This window comes from Macrosteles quadrilineatus, unplaced genomic scaffold (assembly GCF_028750875.1).
Source record: "Macrosteles quadrilineatus isolate MER2022 unplaced genomic scaffold, UCM_ALF_1.0 Scaffold_5__1_contigs__length_97177068, whole genome shotgun sequence".
NCBI classification, from domain to species: Eukaryota; Metazoa; Arthropoda; class Insecta; order Hemiptera; family Cicadellidae; genus Macrosteles; species Macrosteles quadrilineatus.
The window spans coordinates 91,526,809-91,544,498 of NW_026542598.1; the positions used below are offsets into that span (position 1 = coordinate 91,526,809).

A 17,690-nucleotide genomic window follows, 5' to 3' on the forward strand; every position below is an offset into this window, starting at 1 on the left:
TATCCAAAGATAACAAATGTGTAGATGTTTTCTCATCCGAGTCTTTCAGCTTCTTGAGCTTATCATCCAAAGATAATAAAGATGCAGACGTTTTCTCGTCTGATTCAACTAGCTTTATTAGTTTGTTATCCAAGGAAGCAATTAATTGTGATGATTTCCCATCTGATTCTTCTAAGTTGTTTAGTCTATCGTGATAGAATAACTGTTTCTCCTTTATGTCTTTTAGCTCGGTCTTGATAGAACCCTCTATGGAGACTATTGATTGTTTTACATCATTAACTGCTTGCTGGGCCTCTTTGAGGCTAACAACAAAGGTCTTTAACTTTCCTTCCACCTCATTCAAATCGTCTTTGTTCACATAGAAACGATTTAAATAGCCTTTAGACACCTTTTGTCGTGATACGTCAGGTTCCACTGCAGCTCTAAACCTCTTGATCCATCTTCACTTATCACATATGCATCATCTTCGTCATCAGATAAGTGATGCTTCTGTTCTTGATACAAAGCATGTCCAAACTTATCTATGATATGTCTTCTAATCATAGCTTGTACAATATATGTTTACAATAACAAGATCTAATCCAGAATGATGGGAGAAACAGGTTAATATACTATTTAAGCCCACGAGTTGTAGCGTGAGGGAACCCAAGCCATTTGACATAAATCTTGTTTCCTTTGCGCTTTATAACCTTTTCAATCAAATACGTATCTGGGTAATTTGTCTTTTGTAATTCTGGTTCGTAAAATGCCCCTTTGATAATGTCCCCATCTTCATCTTGTAGGTAGTACACTGGTGGACAGATTTTCGCACTCGTATGATTTTAAATAGTTCAGTACTCCAGTTTGGGGTGTAACCTTTTTCAAACAAAGTTTTATACTTAGAACCCTGACTTTATCATTGACTCTTAGCTTTGGAATCTGTTGTACCTTGTTTTGATTTAATTTCCTCACCAATGCCCTCTCGTGAAACGATGTAACATCTCGTGGTCGCATACCTGTTGTCCGATGTAGCCTTGAATTGTACATGGAAATTAAACGAGGAAGCATGTCTAGCCACCTATAATCTCCCTGTACAGCAAATTCCTTATACATCCAATTTTTAATCGTTTTATTCAGCTTTCTACCACAGAGGCCTTCAAATGGGTGAATGTACTGAAATGATTTATCGCAAAACGTTGCATTAAGGATTTAAATTCTTTATTATAAAAATCTGTACCAAGATCACTTTGAATGTTTTGTGGTATTCTTCCGCTATTTTTCAAAACATTTTCCATAGCTGAGGCCACTGTCTTCCCTTTTTTGTTGTCTAAAGGAACCGCCCATGCATACTTTGAAAGAACATCAATTATCATTAGGATATACTTTTTCCCTTTATTCGCTTTTGAGTAAGGTATCATTTCTATCAAGTCGACTTGCCACAAATCGTCAATACCTCGAACAAAAACCTTTCTTCTGACAAAGTTTTTCCTAGCTGGTTTGTGTAACTCATTAACAATACCTCTCTTAGCAGCATCTGCTTGACTTGACATTGTCTTCTTTCTTTTATTCATAATGCCTTTATTACCTATGAACACTTAAGCGATAATTCCGTTTAGTTGAAGCAACTCTATAATATAGTCTATTTCTTCGCTATGAGCGTTGTGACCGGCTTCTTGTGACAAAAACCAAGGTTTTAAGTCGCTTCACCAGTAAATTCACATCAGATGTGTACCTGTCCACGTTGTCAACAGTTATACACTTCCACTAGCGTGTTCCGGGGTTGTAACGGTCATGCCTTGCTTTGGTGGAAAAAGTACCGATATTACGCTTAAGTACTTTTTGCCCCTATTTGCATTTACAGGTTTTTCAGCAGAATACATCTGTCGGTGTGCATTGGTGTCTTGAAGGATCTTTTTATACACTGTCAAATCCTGCCTTTCTACTATATCCTTATCAGGAACCTGCATGAATAGTAATTCAAGGAGTCCTGGAGTTGTTTCAAAGCTGTGATTCCTTACCTGTATCTTTGAATTTGTAATTTTTATTCTAGAATCACCAATTGTCATATTACCCCTTCCATCAAGTCGAACACCATAAGTCGTGTCCATTTTATCTTTTGTTTGTGGATTGGAAAGCCTTTTTAAATACGTATCCAGCTGATTGGGTTTAATGGTTTGAGTAGACACATCTAAGGACTTATTGAAGTCATCCTCCCTTTTCTTCATCTTGTACAAAAGTTCTATCCATAGTTGTACTCTGATCATCTTTTTTAACCACAAAGTCTAGTTCTTCTTTTTTAACAGGTTTATAATAGTACTGCTGTTCCTTCAAACGTCTCTCTACTGTCTCTTGCAGAGGTTTGACTATGGGTTTAGCTTGCACTTCTAACAACCTCTCAACATAATCAGCATTATGCTTCAATTGTTGAAACTTTTTACGCACAGCATTTGTTAGTCTAAGTAGTTCATTTTTTACTATATGTTCGTGCTTGTTAGCACTGTCTTGGTTCCGCTCCTTCAAGTTTGGTATTGGATATTTCTTCACTATACGTCGGATTACTCGTTTCGCTCTTAGCTTTCTTTTCTTGGGAGCTCTAAGAGCCATCGGAGCACTGCCATACTTCTCCATCCTCTCACTGTCACTCTGATTAACGTTTAGTGTATTGATGCTGAAAGGAGCCCTTTATATATCGACTATATAGGTATCAAGACCTAAACGGTAACGACCTTTGTTGATTTCAGAATCTTTATCTATGGTTACAAATCCATACTTGTGTTTGTTCCAACAGGTGTGACACAAACACTTAAATTGATCAAAAGTCATATCGCTATTAACATGATCATTGTATACATGTCTTAGATTTAAGTCATCCTGCTTAAAAAGAATTATTAAATTGGCGTTATCTCTAAGGAGATGTTTAGGGAGCCGCGTGTACGTCTGGATCAAGTAGAACGTATCTACATCTCTATGTCTTCCCATGCTGAAGTATGCTTTCATATTGTCTTGTTTATCACAGGCCACGTCATCAAATATCATTATTGAGTCCTTTTTAGCTTCATCAGGATTGGGAACATCTTCACTGTTAGTAAATGAAAAATAACCAATACATGACAGGTTTTGCATTATTTGTTCAAGCATCTTGTATTTAGGTTGCAGCAATGATTTACTAAACACATATATATTAGCATACTTTAATCCCTTTGGTTCAGTCAAAAGGCTAAACATCAAATTTGTTTTTCCACAGTTAGATGGACCACAAATGATGCCTCGAATGGATTGAGGAAGGAGTTCACTATGTTTTTTCACTTCTTTGGATTTAATTCCATCCGAAGTGGATTGAATGAGTTTTTCCACAGCATTGTCCACAACAAAAGTGTCACGGTGCTTTTTAAATTTCATCTTCACACACTGGGGGACAAAAGTGAAATGAAGAATCGTATATAAGGTGTTCATATTTGTAAGACCTGCTCAGTATGCGTAGGATCACTAGAGGATGTGGTCTGCTTAATCGTGCTATAAACTCTCTTCCGCTAGAACTTCACCTGCCTGGAGGATACCAATTTTGTGGACCTGGTACAAGATTGAAGGAAAGGTTGGAAAGGAAGGATCAAGGAATCAACCTATTGGATCAAGCTTGTAAACAACACGATATTGCCTACAATAAGAGCAAAGATCTTTCATCTCGACACACTGCTGACAGAGTATTAGCAAACGAGGCGTGGGCAAGGTTCAAAACAAAAGGTGTTCCTATTGGTGAGAGGCTTGCTTCCTGGGCTGTTGCAAGCGCAATGAACGCGAAATTGAAGCTTGGTGCCGGAACAACCGAAGGCAGGAGGAGGAGGAGACGGCAGACTAGGCGAAGAAATCGAGGGAGGTTAGGTAGGGGATCGTTAGCCAAAGGGAGCACAGCAAGAGGTGGAAGTGCGCTAAAACGAAAAAGAAAAGGCACCACTAGAAAGTGCAGCAGAAGACTTAAACCTTTTACTTTTTCCGATGTATTACGACAAGCAAGGACGGCTGTGCGGGGATCAGGAATGCATCTTGTTGGCGGAGGTGGAATATTAAACAGAGGGAGTAGAAAACACATAACAAAGGCAGCATCATCAGCGTTGAACGCCATCAGATCTATGAAGAGAGGGAGGCGTAGTGCGTTCAGTCATTTACGACGTAGATCACGGATTCTATCACTTCCCAAGTCAGGAGGTGTGCTACCATTGCTGCCAATCTTTGCAGGGCTTAGTGCATTGGGAAGTCTGACAGGTGGGGCTGCTGGTGTAGCCAAAGCAGTGCTTGAAGCTAGAGATGCCAAGAAACGGCTGAGCGAGATGCAAAGACATAACGAAACTATGGAGGCAGTAGCTTTGCGACATGGCAAGGGCCTGTACTTTAGACCATATAAGAAAGGACTTGGTATTTACATGGCACCTTATCAGAAGCAGCCAAAAAACTTATAGATATTTTGCCCAGAAGGGCAATGTATGATTTTGAGTTAACACATTGGGCCAGGAAGCTTAAAATCCCCCATTTTAGAGGAGTGTTTATGCGTGACAACCTTCCTAAAAGTCCATGGAGGAACGAGTCTGGAATAGTCAACTTGGACAATACCAATGGTAGTGGCACTCATTGGGTATGCTACAAAAAGAGTGGAGACTACGTGAGGTACTTTGACAGCTACGGGGATTTGATACCTCCACTGGAACTTCAGAAGTATTTAAATGGGAAATACGTATCTTACAACCGAACCGCTTATCAGGATGTCAACACTTACTCTGAGATCTGTGGGCATCTGTGTTTGTATTTTTTAACCTCAATTTAAATGATATTACAGTGTACACATATATATATTTGTTGTTATCATTTCCACCCTTTAGTCATGTCTCAGACGTTCATGCTTTCAGGTAGAACTTCTACTCTTTCAGTAGACTACTTTCCTCCCATCGAACTTGAAGGTGGTTATGATTATGAAGTTGGTTTGCTTAGCTTCGAGTCTTATAACTCCATACCAAATGTCGACGAAACAAACAACCAGTTTCATTTCGATAATGGAAAGATTATTAAAATACCTACTGGTACATATGAAGTAATGGATATTGAACGTTTCATACAGGATAAGCTAAAGATTTTGGCTACACAGGAAAAGAAGTACTTTTTTCGCTTGGGAACAAACAACAATACATTGCAAACTACTCTGAAATGTAACGCTCAGGTGGATTTCTCTCAACCCAACTCTATTGGCAGCCTCCTGGGTTTCGATTCTGAGGTCATAGGACCTGGAAATGAGCACTACTCGAAAAATGTTGTGGATATTTTTAAGACAAACACGATTAGAGTTGAATGCAGCATAGCGGGCGGGTCTTTCGTTAATAATAAGCAAAGTCATACAATCCATCAGTTTTTCCCAGCAGTACCACCAGGATATAAGCTTGTTGAAATACCCAGTACAATCATTTACCTTCCAATCACCACGAGGGCAATAAGTAACATAACACTACGGATTGTAGACCAGGACGATAGGTTGGTGAATTTTAGAGGAGAACGTATTACAGTGTGTTTACATTTGAGGAAGGTCCCTAATTGAACAGTTAGTAGGAGATGGGTTACTTATATTTTTCAAACTGTTTATCAAAGCCGGGAATATCAAAGGGTCATATAGACAGGGTCAAGAAAACCCATAACTCCGACGACTATTTATTGGGTGCACACTCAACAGTACCAAACAGTGTTTGTTTGTCACCCAAGCGACTAACACACACAAACCGAAGGTTTTTACGCTCCTTGGGCTATAAAATACTTCAATAATGGATGTACTGGATATTTTTAGTAGTGTCCCATTTGATGACACTATTTCTCACATGGAATTTCACACTCATTTCCCTTACGCTTCTACCACACTAGACAACAATGACGAGATAAGAATACCAATTCAACAACAAGATCTATGCATTGTACCTTCTATGAGTTATTTGTATGTTGAGGGAAAGCTATTGAAGTCAGACAATACAGCAACTACAAAAACAAAGTTCACTCCAAACGCATTTGCATTTTTGTTTGACGAGATACGGTATGAAATAAATGGAGTTGAAATAGATCGCATTAGGAACCCAGGTATAACTTCTACAATGAAAGGATTTGCTTCTATTGGAGAGAACTCTTTAAGAAGTTTAGGGAACTCTGGCTGGCCAACCGAGGTGAATAAGTTGTCTTCCACTTTGGATAGTCATGTGACTGACACTGATGGAAATTTTAGTTTTTGCATACCGCTAAGTAGGCTTCTGGGGTTCGCAGAAGATTATAGAAAGGTTATTGTCAACTGCCGTCATGAGCTTGTTCTACTGAGGTCGGCCGGGGACAAAAATGCAGTTTTGTGGACCTCAAGTGGTGCTACTGACACAACTCCTGAAGATATTAAAGTTAAACTAGAGAAACTATGCTGGAGGGTTCCCTACGTTTCTTTGAGTGATAGACAAAGAATTGCATTGCTTAGACATTTGGAAAGGGGAACGAGTGTTCCTGTAGAGTATCGAAGCTGGGAACTCTATGAGTATCCCTCTTTGCCACAATCAAACAAGCAATCTTGGTCAGTAAAGACGGCATCACAGCTAGAGAAGCCAAGATACGTCATAGTGGCTTTCCAGGAGAATCGCAAAAACAACATGAAAAAGTCTGCCGCATGCTTTGATCACTGCAAGATATCAAACATAAAACTTCATTTAAACTCTATTAACTATCCTTATGATGATTTAAAACTAGACATTGCAAAGAACCACTACGCTATACTCTACGACATGTATACCCGTTTTCAGGAGTCGTATTACAACGTTCCATCACAACCACTTTTGGACGTTAAAAATTTCATTTCTTATGCACCACTAATCGTAATTGACTGTTCTAAGCAAAACGAATCCCTTAGGTCAGCCCCTGTTGATATTCGTTTAGAATTTGAGGCCAGCGAAGCTTTCCCTCCTGGGACTGCTGCTTATTGTTTGATAATTCACGACAAGTCATTCAGCTATGAGCCAGCCACTAACCTGGTTCATCGGATAATGTGATTCATGCAGAAAGTGTTGGAATTTGGGGTGGGGATAGGCTATAAAGCCCGCTCTTGACGGTTTGGTTTCTCAGTCTCAACTTGAATTTCGTTGGAGTTAGAACTTTCAGTCATGATTAAACAGGCCATCATAGATTTTAGTGCTTTTATCGGAGAGGATAAGACAGTGGTTATCAAGGAATTGAGCATATTGGACTTGGATTCAAGATGTGTACAACATTGGATTTTCTCACCACCTAAGGATGGATCCAGATCTACTTTTCCAGGCACACAACATGATTGCGGAGGGTGGCACAGTTCACAGTTTGACAATCATAACAGGTGGTTGAGTAAACACTATCATGGCCTCGGATTCGGAACAGGAAACGTTGAATATAGCTCTCTCACGTCATCTCTGAGAGACATTTGCTGCAATGTAAACCTATTGTATGCTGCTTCAACTGAAAAGGCAAAGGTTTTGGAAAAGTTGCTAGAGAACAGAAGAGTTGTGTTCAGTCTTGAGCTACTTGGAGGCCCCCCTCTGTCGAGCGATTTTCTACTACTTCCTCCCGTTGAAGAACTATCCAAACAGAAGAATCAGTGTTTGTTTCATCATTTACATGCTCCAGGATTTTATTGTTCACAAACCAATGTACACAAACTAGCTGATTGGTGTTTGAAAAACCCAGCTATGCTAGACATGAACAACCCTGAAGTGAGAGTAAAGACCTTTGACGAATGGAAACTTAAAACTCCTTCTGCTAAGCAGCTTGCCGATGAAGGCTTTGTCAAAATGGCTGCTATGAAGGACACCACTAAATGCGTTTATTGTGGAGTTAATCTTTTCAAGTGGGAAGAAGGTGATGACGCAATAGAAGATCATCGCTACAACTCACCGTTTTGCTCCTATCTTCGCTTCAAGGAACAGACAACAGACAAGGGCAGTGCCAAAAATATAGTCTACTGCGAGGACGGATCAGATACATTGGGCCAGGATGTCACTGGGAGATATACATTGTCTCTGGAAGTCACTCATGATGATCTTCTAAATATGTGTAAGGCTTGAAATGTATTCAACTTCATATTTTGAATAAAAAAATCTTTATTATTTACCAATGTTGTTTTTTACTAAGCTTAACCTATATATAAACTTACCATCTTTCATTATCATCCAGATACACAGCTACTCTTATAGACTTAAGTCATAACAAGTTGCCCATGTCTCAGTTTTACAAATGTGAAAAGGTAGTTACCTTTTCAAATCCCATGAAGACAACTTTTTACTTTGCTGATAATGAAGACAGGCGCTGTACCGGCTCCATAGACCAAGAACGGTTTAGACTAAGGATTCTTCAGGTTGGAACAGTTTTGCAAGACTCACTTTCATCCAAAGTATTACACATTAACACATGCCAGTTTAATGATCACTCCAATTGTTTTATAAAATTAAATAAACTTACTACTTAATTTAACAAAGACTCATAATTTCATATCCTAGCTTTCATACACCATAAGTCTTTACCAGCAAGCACTCTGCTGGAACTAACATACAGTTTTAACCTGCACAAATCGTCGTCGCTCGCTCGAGGACAAATCGTCCCCTGCCCACACTCGTATATTCATTTCCAACATCGCAGTCACTTTTATTCGCCAGAGGAAAAAATCAGGCAACCCTATCTACTATAACTATTGTGACGATATTTTTCCTGAACAAATAATTGCCTCTTGTGTGCCTCTGTGTAGGGCAAATATGTATTTGGATGTGATTTGATAGCAATTGTGATTCGTCCGAAGGAAATTAGTATGACGATATCCCTGGCGATTTATTTGTTTTGGTGAAGATTGATACAATACGGTATCTAGTGCATTGCCTAATCATATTTGAAGTAGTTGTCCTCATTGAACTGGGCATTTATTATATTCTACCATGGAAAATATTTACCCTTACAATTTACCCGTAAAATCCCCCAACAATTAGTCTGGTATACCACAATTTCGACATATTGGATCCTTAACAAATCCATACCGTGATAGATCTCGACAGATCAACCATTAAAAATACTTACAACCGGAACATATTTATTAACGAATTGGCATACAAACATTCATGTTCCCGAGAAATCATATCGAAATTAGGTTATGGAAATGGTCTAGTAGAGTACACTCACGATACCCCGCCTATTCACATTACCATAACATAATATCAAATCACTATACTGTCTTGTCTATAAACATTTCACATATACTAGTCGCTTTTATAGCATACCAGAGTCTATGAGAAATTAAGTAGCAGTGAAGAAAACAGCCAATCAACCGGACAATGGGGACAAAGTGGGAAACGACAAAACCGCAGAGAATGGCAAGACAAAACCAGAACTGATCTGTATTCCGTGTCGATCCACGCTGATTGCCGTCATTAATATCTTTGACAGGAATTTTGACGTTATCTATTGTCGCCTAATTATTGCGAGTCACGTGACCGTTTCTGTCTCGCCCCACATAAACCTGCCAGCGACAATCGCTACCTAAAGCTTTTTCTTGTTCGAAGCTTCCCCATGATGGATACAGCCTGTATTTAGTCGTGTTTTACGACTTGTTACAAGTTCCATTAGCTTGGACCTTTATGAGAGCCGGTTTGGTAGTAGTTCTTAGGAAACGACTGTAATTGACGTAAACAATTGGTAAACTACTACAAGAATAATTATATAGATTATACGTTCATCCTCTAATTTGCTTGTGGAAATGTCCTATTTATTCTTTCAAAGTATGCAATTTTGAAATCATTAAGTCCACTAATCAAATTCTACTTTGCTGAAAACCCCCTTTTGCTTTGTCAATACGAATGCTGTTGAATTTATTGAGTATTGAATAAACTGCGTTTTTGTGTGATTTCTTGTAACTTTGAGGGTCCCCAGGCCCAGACTTGGGTATATAGGTTTGGAATATGAGGTTTGTATTCATCAGGTTTGGTTTCATTAGCGGTGTGGACCAAGGTTTTGGAATATGAGCCCCTTAGAGTTCTATTCCTGATATTTCTAGCTAAAGAATTTGATGGTCTTAGCCAATAACAGTTGCTCAGGTCATCTCACTTAGACCTTTACTCAACCTTTACTTACATCTGGGTCTCGCTCAGCTATGTATCTATCTTATTTAGTAACGACAATACTAAATGTTGACATGAACTACGAAAGTCTTTCAGACAAAATTGGTTCTTCAGCTATAGGTATGCTGTATAATAGATTTGTGTTCATAATGCTTGTGGGTAACAACACAAGAGCTTTCACTTTTCCAACTACACAAACACGTTAATCAATCATATGTTAAAACCCAAAGCAGCCTCAAGGGCGTAATGTGTGGCGACGCCGGTGGCTTTATGAATGGTCAGGATGAATGGGCAAGTCCGGTCTTGACCGGTAACTGGTGCCAACTGTTGCCGATACCGGTTCCACAACAGTTCCTGCTTCGTGTCGTGCTCGGCCTGCTGATGGAGCGGCTCCAAATGTAGCAGTTACTCAATGTAACATTGTTAAATGTGTCTGAATGCATTGCAATTATGCACACTTAACTTTTCTGCAGAGTAAATAACGTTCTCAAGATAGGTGTAGTGAAGCAGTGTCTCCAGCAGTAGCAGTTACTCAAAGTGGTCTAATTAAACATAGTTTTTATCTAGTAAAATAACGCACACTTGAAATTACTTGGTTTCATTTCCCCTACAAATTCATTTATTTATTGGAGAACATTTCTTTTGTACTCCTGATGTCTACATAAAGTTTAGATCTTGATGGCAAAATGAATTTCATCTTCAATTCGCTTGCAATTATCTTCAGCATCTGAATAAATCGCCAGGTGATTCCAGATTCTTGCTAACTCATTCAGCTTCCTCATAAATAGAGAATATGCTCGAGTATGATTTTTTGAGTTTACAAAGTAAATTTACCCGCATTCCAGCGCAAAAAACAAATCACTTACTCAATTTGGGATAATTTAAAGAGGAATATAATTAAATTGCTTTAGCAGATCAGCACCCTAAAGAACCTTCGGTTTTGATATTAGTAAACTCACTTACCTTTAGCATGAGTGAATAATCTAAGATATGTTTTTGTAATTTAGTAGTTTGCGGGAAACTTTCTTCGATGGAAATCTCAAAATTCCTCCTGACACACTTGTTCTTTCAGCCAAGAAGTTGAGGAGGAATGCAATTAACCAACTTCAGCACCTGAATGAATCATCGCGCCCAAGATTAATCAATTGATTGCCTGACCTCTCTGTGGCTCTTACAGTCGATGGTCTTGTCTGGAAATTAATTTTACGCCTGTTTACCAATCAATTAATTATAAGCTTGTCGATATCGTAGGCGTGAAGAATCTTTATGGCTTCGAGATGACTGTGAAATTCCTCCAAAGCGTGCAGATCTGATAAAAGTTGGGTTCACTGTCAAGCTCTTAAAACATTCTTCTATCTTGAAGAATCTCAAAAGTGCAATGGTCTGAGTCAGCGTGACATTTCCATGGATGACTAAACAAGTTTTTCATTCTAATTGACATTAAGCACGATGTTTGGACACATTTGAGGTATTTTCCTAAACGCGAATACTTTTGAGATATGGAAATCAATTAACAGTTTTAAAAGCCCGAAGGGAATGACTGATGAGGAATTATTAAGTTTTATAATGCATAAATCAGTTATTTGGCTTATCTGACACAACCTATTTGTAAGTTCCTATGATTTTTTTTTTTGGATACTGAGGTAGACAGACGTATCTTTTATATGGATCAGCTGTTGTAGTTTTTTTATTGGAATAGAATATAGCGCTTCTGCCAATCTTCTCGTGGAGTGTGTCACTTTCAGGTAATCTTTCTTCCTTAGTTTTCAATTCTATGGTAGTTTTGTGTGGCTTATAGATGTTATAGTTTCAAAAAAGAGTTCTTTTCAGTCATTCATGGTTAACGAGTTGGAGATAGTTAGGCTACTGATTGACAGCAGCACATTCATAGTTCATAGTTCAATTAAACATCAATAGTTTTTTTTTTTACTGGCCACAGTAATGGGTTGTCAACTTCTACCAATAGTCAGATGTTTAACTGAAGATAGCCTATAGCACAGAAAACATCCTATAGATAATTTGTTTAGCGTAAGTATACGTTTCTCATTTTCAACTTACTCGACAGGTTTCTTTTCCGAACTTTCTTCTAGTTTGTACTCGAGAATCGATATATCCACTCCATAGCTCGCATGTTCACCAAATCAGATTGAAGTGTACCGAATATCTACGTGCTGTTGTCTCTGCGATCTCGGTCCATACAACACCCGGTTATCTGATTATTCGTACACGCGTGAAAGTTGGTATCTCTGTTCGACGTTTCTCCTATCTATCATCCGGCGGATTGACGGCCAGTCTCAAGGTTGACAGAACTTGCAGTACACACACACACACACGCAATATACAAACACACACACACACACGAACTGTACAAACGCACGCACGCATTCACACACGAACCCTACAAATATCAGCACGCGGTTTCTCTTTTTCTAGGTCAAGCTTTTGATCTCGCTGCTGAAGTTTGGAGGAGAGAAACTTGAGTCAAGGGACAACAATTGATAAAGCTATCCTTTGTCGATATCACATAGGTTTTGAATTAATGTGATTGATTTTAGGCACGTTGAAAAATACTTTTTATCTTTTGAAGGTGGCAAATCAGTTATAGTTATAGACAATTCAATGTTTAACCTTCAAAGTTCTAAATTTTATCGGTTATTATTTGTGTTAGCATTCCCTGCGTTATTTGTAAGGGAATAGTATAAATAAAATGGGCTCTGTCCGTTTGCAGAGATCTTTCATCCTCATCTTTTGAGTCATCGTGCTATCCGAATATTTAGCAGATAATGGCTTTATGAGGAAGGTTATGTTTACTTCCAAATCAATCCAAATGTGTATTCAGCAAATTCTTGTACAGTTATAGACAAATTATTTAACACTTTCCACTAACCAGTAATGATTGTCTAACTTCTGCTGTAGCGTTTTTTTTTTTTTTTTTTTTTTTTTTGTAGATTACGATGTAACAAATAAAAGAGAGACTTCCATGGACCAAAATTTTCCACGAATTTCAACTATATATTCTCGGCGTAAGCTGCAATTCAACATTAATGTAGTTGACAAATGATTGCTGCATCTGCAGACTTAAATCCGAAATGCCGCGTCTGCCAGCACTGCCGTCACTTCAACGAATATCTCTGAAAGACCCTTAATCTGAACCACTAGGATCCTACTCATAATGTTTAACGTTAAAACCAACAGTGCACCATAGTAGTAGTTCTTAGAAAAGTTTATTACAATCCCATCTGTTGCTTACGCCGAAGGAGACAGAGAGAAGCTTCTGTGCTGGCTCGACCATGCAGCGTCGCAGGCGACCATAAATCTCCTCTTACAAACCATCACGTTGTACTCGTCCAATTATACCACTTGATTGCATATCTGAACAGCTGATTGTCGCGCTCAATTAACAGCTGTTCGGTAACAAATGGCGGGAAGGCTGCGCGCGGTTCGTGACGGAGCTGGCACAGATCGGCGCAGGCGCGCATGCGCTCCGTGGATCAAACGATAACGATTATTGTGACCATGGGGGATAGTGGTCAATTATTTTTGTAATTAGGGAATTGTTGTAGGATGGAATATACCATGAAATTAGTGAGTCTTTTGAAATAAAAAGATTATGTTCGGAGGTTTTACTAAATCAATGATTTTTTTATGGGGCGGAGGTAAAAATGCATTTACGCACACTGAGGTGCTCAATGGCCACTCAGTAGTGCCGGACTCCCGCGGGCTCATTGTCCCCGGACTACCGGCTAAAAAAAAACCCTCGTCTCCTAGGACACTAGCCTGGAACTGTTTCGCACATTACTTCGGGCTAGGCCTTTTATACTACGCCCCTAGGGCTTTCCTTCTGGTTTCCTCAGAAAACAAAATCAATGATAATCAGTCGTTCAATTCCAACATCAGACCCCAATAAATAAGTAATGTACTTCATTGTCATTAGTTTCCTATTGGCATTAAGATTTGAACTTTTCCCCATAATATAAATTGTTGCTCAGAATCAGCAATCGTATTATAACGCAATACTGTACGATATTTTAGCACAGTGAGTGATAATCATATTTGCGATACTAGGCGTAATGTCTTCAACTGCCTTATCCAAAGCTGTAGCGAAAACGATGACATCAGCACAGAAAATAAACATAGGGGGGTAATGATAAATACCATAATTTTTTTTCAATCGCTCCACTCCAACATTCTTTTTAGAGCTTTCATTGTCACAAGACGTAGTGTCCAGTACACTTAATTTAGCAATGTACATTGGTATCTTTAGACGAGGACATAAGGTAATATGACAACGCAGAGCAGGGAAACAAGTCAGGTGATTGTCTGCATCTGGCCTGCGCAGCTGACAGACAAATTCCTATCGTTTACGAGCGCCTGTGGTAAGGCACGAGGAATAAACCAATAAACGTTTACGATAGAGAAACATCGCGTCATGCTGGGCATCGTAAACCAACCTCCTTTATTGACGATCAAGCCGATTGCTTACTTTATGGTGGCCGATATGGAGCAGAGTGGAACGGGTCCTGGTCATACGGCAGGTGCTTGATGTGATGGATGTTGGGGCTTCAAATTGGCGGATAAAAAACATGGGAAGCATTGTTCCGCATTTTGGAGGACCGGACCGAACCGGACCGAATCGGGTAAGTGTAGCCGCTGAAGATTCTCATATCAAAAAGTGGTAATGGCCATTATTGTTGTGATTGATCCTAAATGGCAGTAACGAGAGTTGTTTACCAATTGGTTACCGTTTGGTTGTAAAAAATTACGTAAACCAATCAAGAGTTACATTTGGTATAGATTTATCGTGGAAACAAATTAGGTAGTCGGATTAGCTGAGACGAACATGATTATTCTATTAGGATTATTATAACTTAAATTATCCACGAAAAATAACTGGGTCTACAATGTCTTGCTTCAGAAATTCATACTTTACGACCCAAAAGTTACTACAGTCTGATTGTTTTTGATATTATTATTATTATTGCTTTCTGGTATATTTAGGTAACCGGAGACACTTTGCACGATGGACGACTTCCACTGAGAGTACTGTTGTGTTAAGAATGGAGGACATATTTACATTATTGTGGCTTTATAAAGGTGTAATGTACATTTGTAATACATTGACCCATTGACATTTGCTTACGTATAAGTTAAGGTAAAACTTTACATGGTCATCAAATAAATTATATCAGTTCCACTTTTTTTTCAAGGATAAAGTATTTTATCCATTCTACAAAACTTTGGCGACAATCCTATGAATGCTTTTGGAATATCTCAACCTACAACTGACTACTTCTCTTTGTTCCAGACGGGAGAGCTGGACGCCTACCTCTGCAAGCAGGAGTTCGACCGTCTGCAGCGACTCGAGGAAGAGGCGGCGGCGGCCGAGGCGTCTTTCGCAGAACTCGACAAACCCAGGAGAGAGTCAGCCTCCACCATCGATGACTTCTTCGTCGACTCCCCCCACTCGCGGACGGGGCACCCCAGCATGTCCTACGTGTCGCCGAAGACGGTCCACGGGGTCCCGGAGGACGACGTCTTCCTCAAACCTCCACTCTGGGAGGACATCACCTCCAGCATACAAAAGCTGGACCCGGAGAACGCGGAGATGATTACGGGGATGAACGCACAGATAAAGCTGGAAGTGACGGACGATATGTTGAATCCAGAACCTGTGCTGCATCCTTTGACCATCAAGACGGAAAGGTCCTCGGCTCCCGGTCCCGCGAGTCCGTGCCCGCTCTACCAGAGCTACAAGATGCCCTACCTCCCTAGGTTGCTGTATGCGCCGCCGCCCACGCCGCCCAGCTCTGACCCTGGGTCGCCCGGGGCGGCGCTGCCTCGGAGGACTCCGCCCCCGCCCTACCCGGTGCCTCAGGTCATCCACACACACACCAAGTACAACCGCCGCAACAATCCGGAGTTGGAGAAGAGAAGAGTTCACCACTGCGACTTCATAGGTGAGGATTTGATTTTGTAAAGTTTAATTGTATTTTGTTGATTTCCAGGTTCACATAATTATTTGGTATTTAGCATTATTGACTTTCTTGATAATAGTGAACACATGTTCATCTATATGATCCAGCTACCGGCAAATAGAACTTATTTAAGCCTCTCAATGATCGTACTACTTTCAACATTCCATTTTCTCCAAAAAGCCAACATATAAAATCTATATTGTTATAGAATGATAGGTTTGATTGGAATTTCAATGTATCAAGTTCGAGTATGACAGATGACAACTAAAGGTGTGTTCTTAGGTGGGATTGAATTAATATTTTACACTGACTTATAGCCCTTTATTGAGCAATGCTGTTACAAGTAACAAACCCTATTCACTCAATTCATAGAATGCAAAGAACAATTACTATTTCATGACCGTATTTCCTTCTTCATCCGTGGAAATAGTACCGGCTTTCACTCATAAAAAATGCAGTGTTTCAAACCTCAAACACCCCCTGAGTTGTTAAAGCCACACAAATCACTTGCAGGCCAAATTAGCCCCCAAGTGACTACGAGCCTATCGGATAACATCAGGGTCGTAGCAGACGGTCACGGTGTCTACAAGTGGACTACTCCCGACTCAATGGGACGGGCGCCATTCACAAAAACCGTCCACTCAATGAATGAACTGCGCTGCTTCTTAGAACGCCACTGGGTCTTGTCTCTACTCTCGTTCATTCATAAGTCGTAATGGAGTTTTTGTTTAGTACGATCACTAGATCAAAGACTTAGGGTTTCCTGTTAGTGTCCTGAGTTAATTGTATAATTAGTTTCACTATCCTGTTAAGAGTGTTGTAGTTGAAATCTAAACATTGTATTTTGTTGGACGTTTCCTTATCGTTAGTTTAATTGAGTTGGAAAAGCGTGCAACGATAAAGAAATTTAGACTAATTAAACCCTGCAGTTCCACTCCATGTTCTTGCTTCTCAAAATTGTTTATTGTTATTCACGTGGTTACAGTAGACATGTTTATGTTTATTTAAGGACTGAAGCAATTGAAATCGTTCTTTAAAAGTTTACACACAACTGTGGTAACAAAATATTTTTCTTCGATGTTTCAGGCTGCACCAAAGTCTACACGAAAAGCTCCCACCTCAAGGCCCACCAGAGAATACACACAGGTAAGGTTCTTTATTCTTTTTGTTGAAGATGTATTTACATTTTATATAGCTTATAGCTTCTTATATAGCTTATAGGTATAGCTTATAGTTTACATTGCATTTTCAATAACTTCGATTGCAAGTATATATCTTTACTATTGAAAAATTAATTTTATAACTCTTTGTTTACAGTGTAGTTTATCCCGAACTTTGCAACGGGTTTGCCTACAAAATAGAAAAAGTTCGTTCTTGAAGCTAGACCTACATCAGAAAGAAAATTTCTTGTTTTACCTTGATGACAAAAACATAATTTATTTTCTTTAATTAATAGGATCTCCAGATTGTGGAACAAACTTTCTCAGCCTTATAACATTCTTAAAAGCCAAAGAAGATGAGAAAAGCTAGTTTCTACATAAGTATGTACAGTATATTGTATTTTTGTATGGTAAGACCAATGCATATTTATTTACATACTAGCTAA

General features: G+C 39.3%; 2 protein-coding genes across 2 annotated transcripts in view; one reads left to right on the forward strand and one right to left on the reverse strand.

The window, feature by feature from the left end:
• Positions 1–17,690, reverse strand: part of LOC128994154 (uncharacterized) — a 230,738-nt gene that overhangs the window by 118,472 nt on the left and 94,576 nt on the right. The window lies entirely within an intron of this gene.
• LOC128994155 (dendritic arbor reduction protein 1-like) overlaps positions 1–17,690 on the forward strand; it is an 82,874-nt gene that overhangs the window by 34,616 nt on the left and 30,568 nt on the right. The window contains exons 2-3 of the mRNA XM_054418478.1: positions 15,415–16,066; positions 17,171–17,230. Of these exons, the coding sequence (XP_054274453.1) occupies positions 15,415–16,066; positions 17,171–17,230 (712 nt within the window). The remainder of the gene's footprint in view (positions 1–15,414; positions 16,067–17,170; positions 17,231–17,690) is intronic.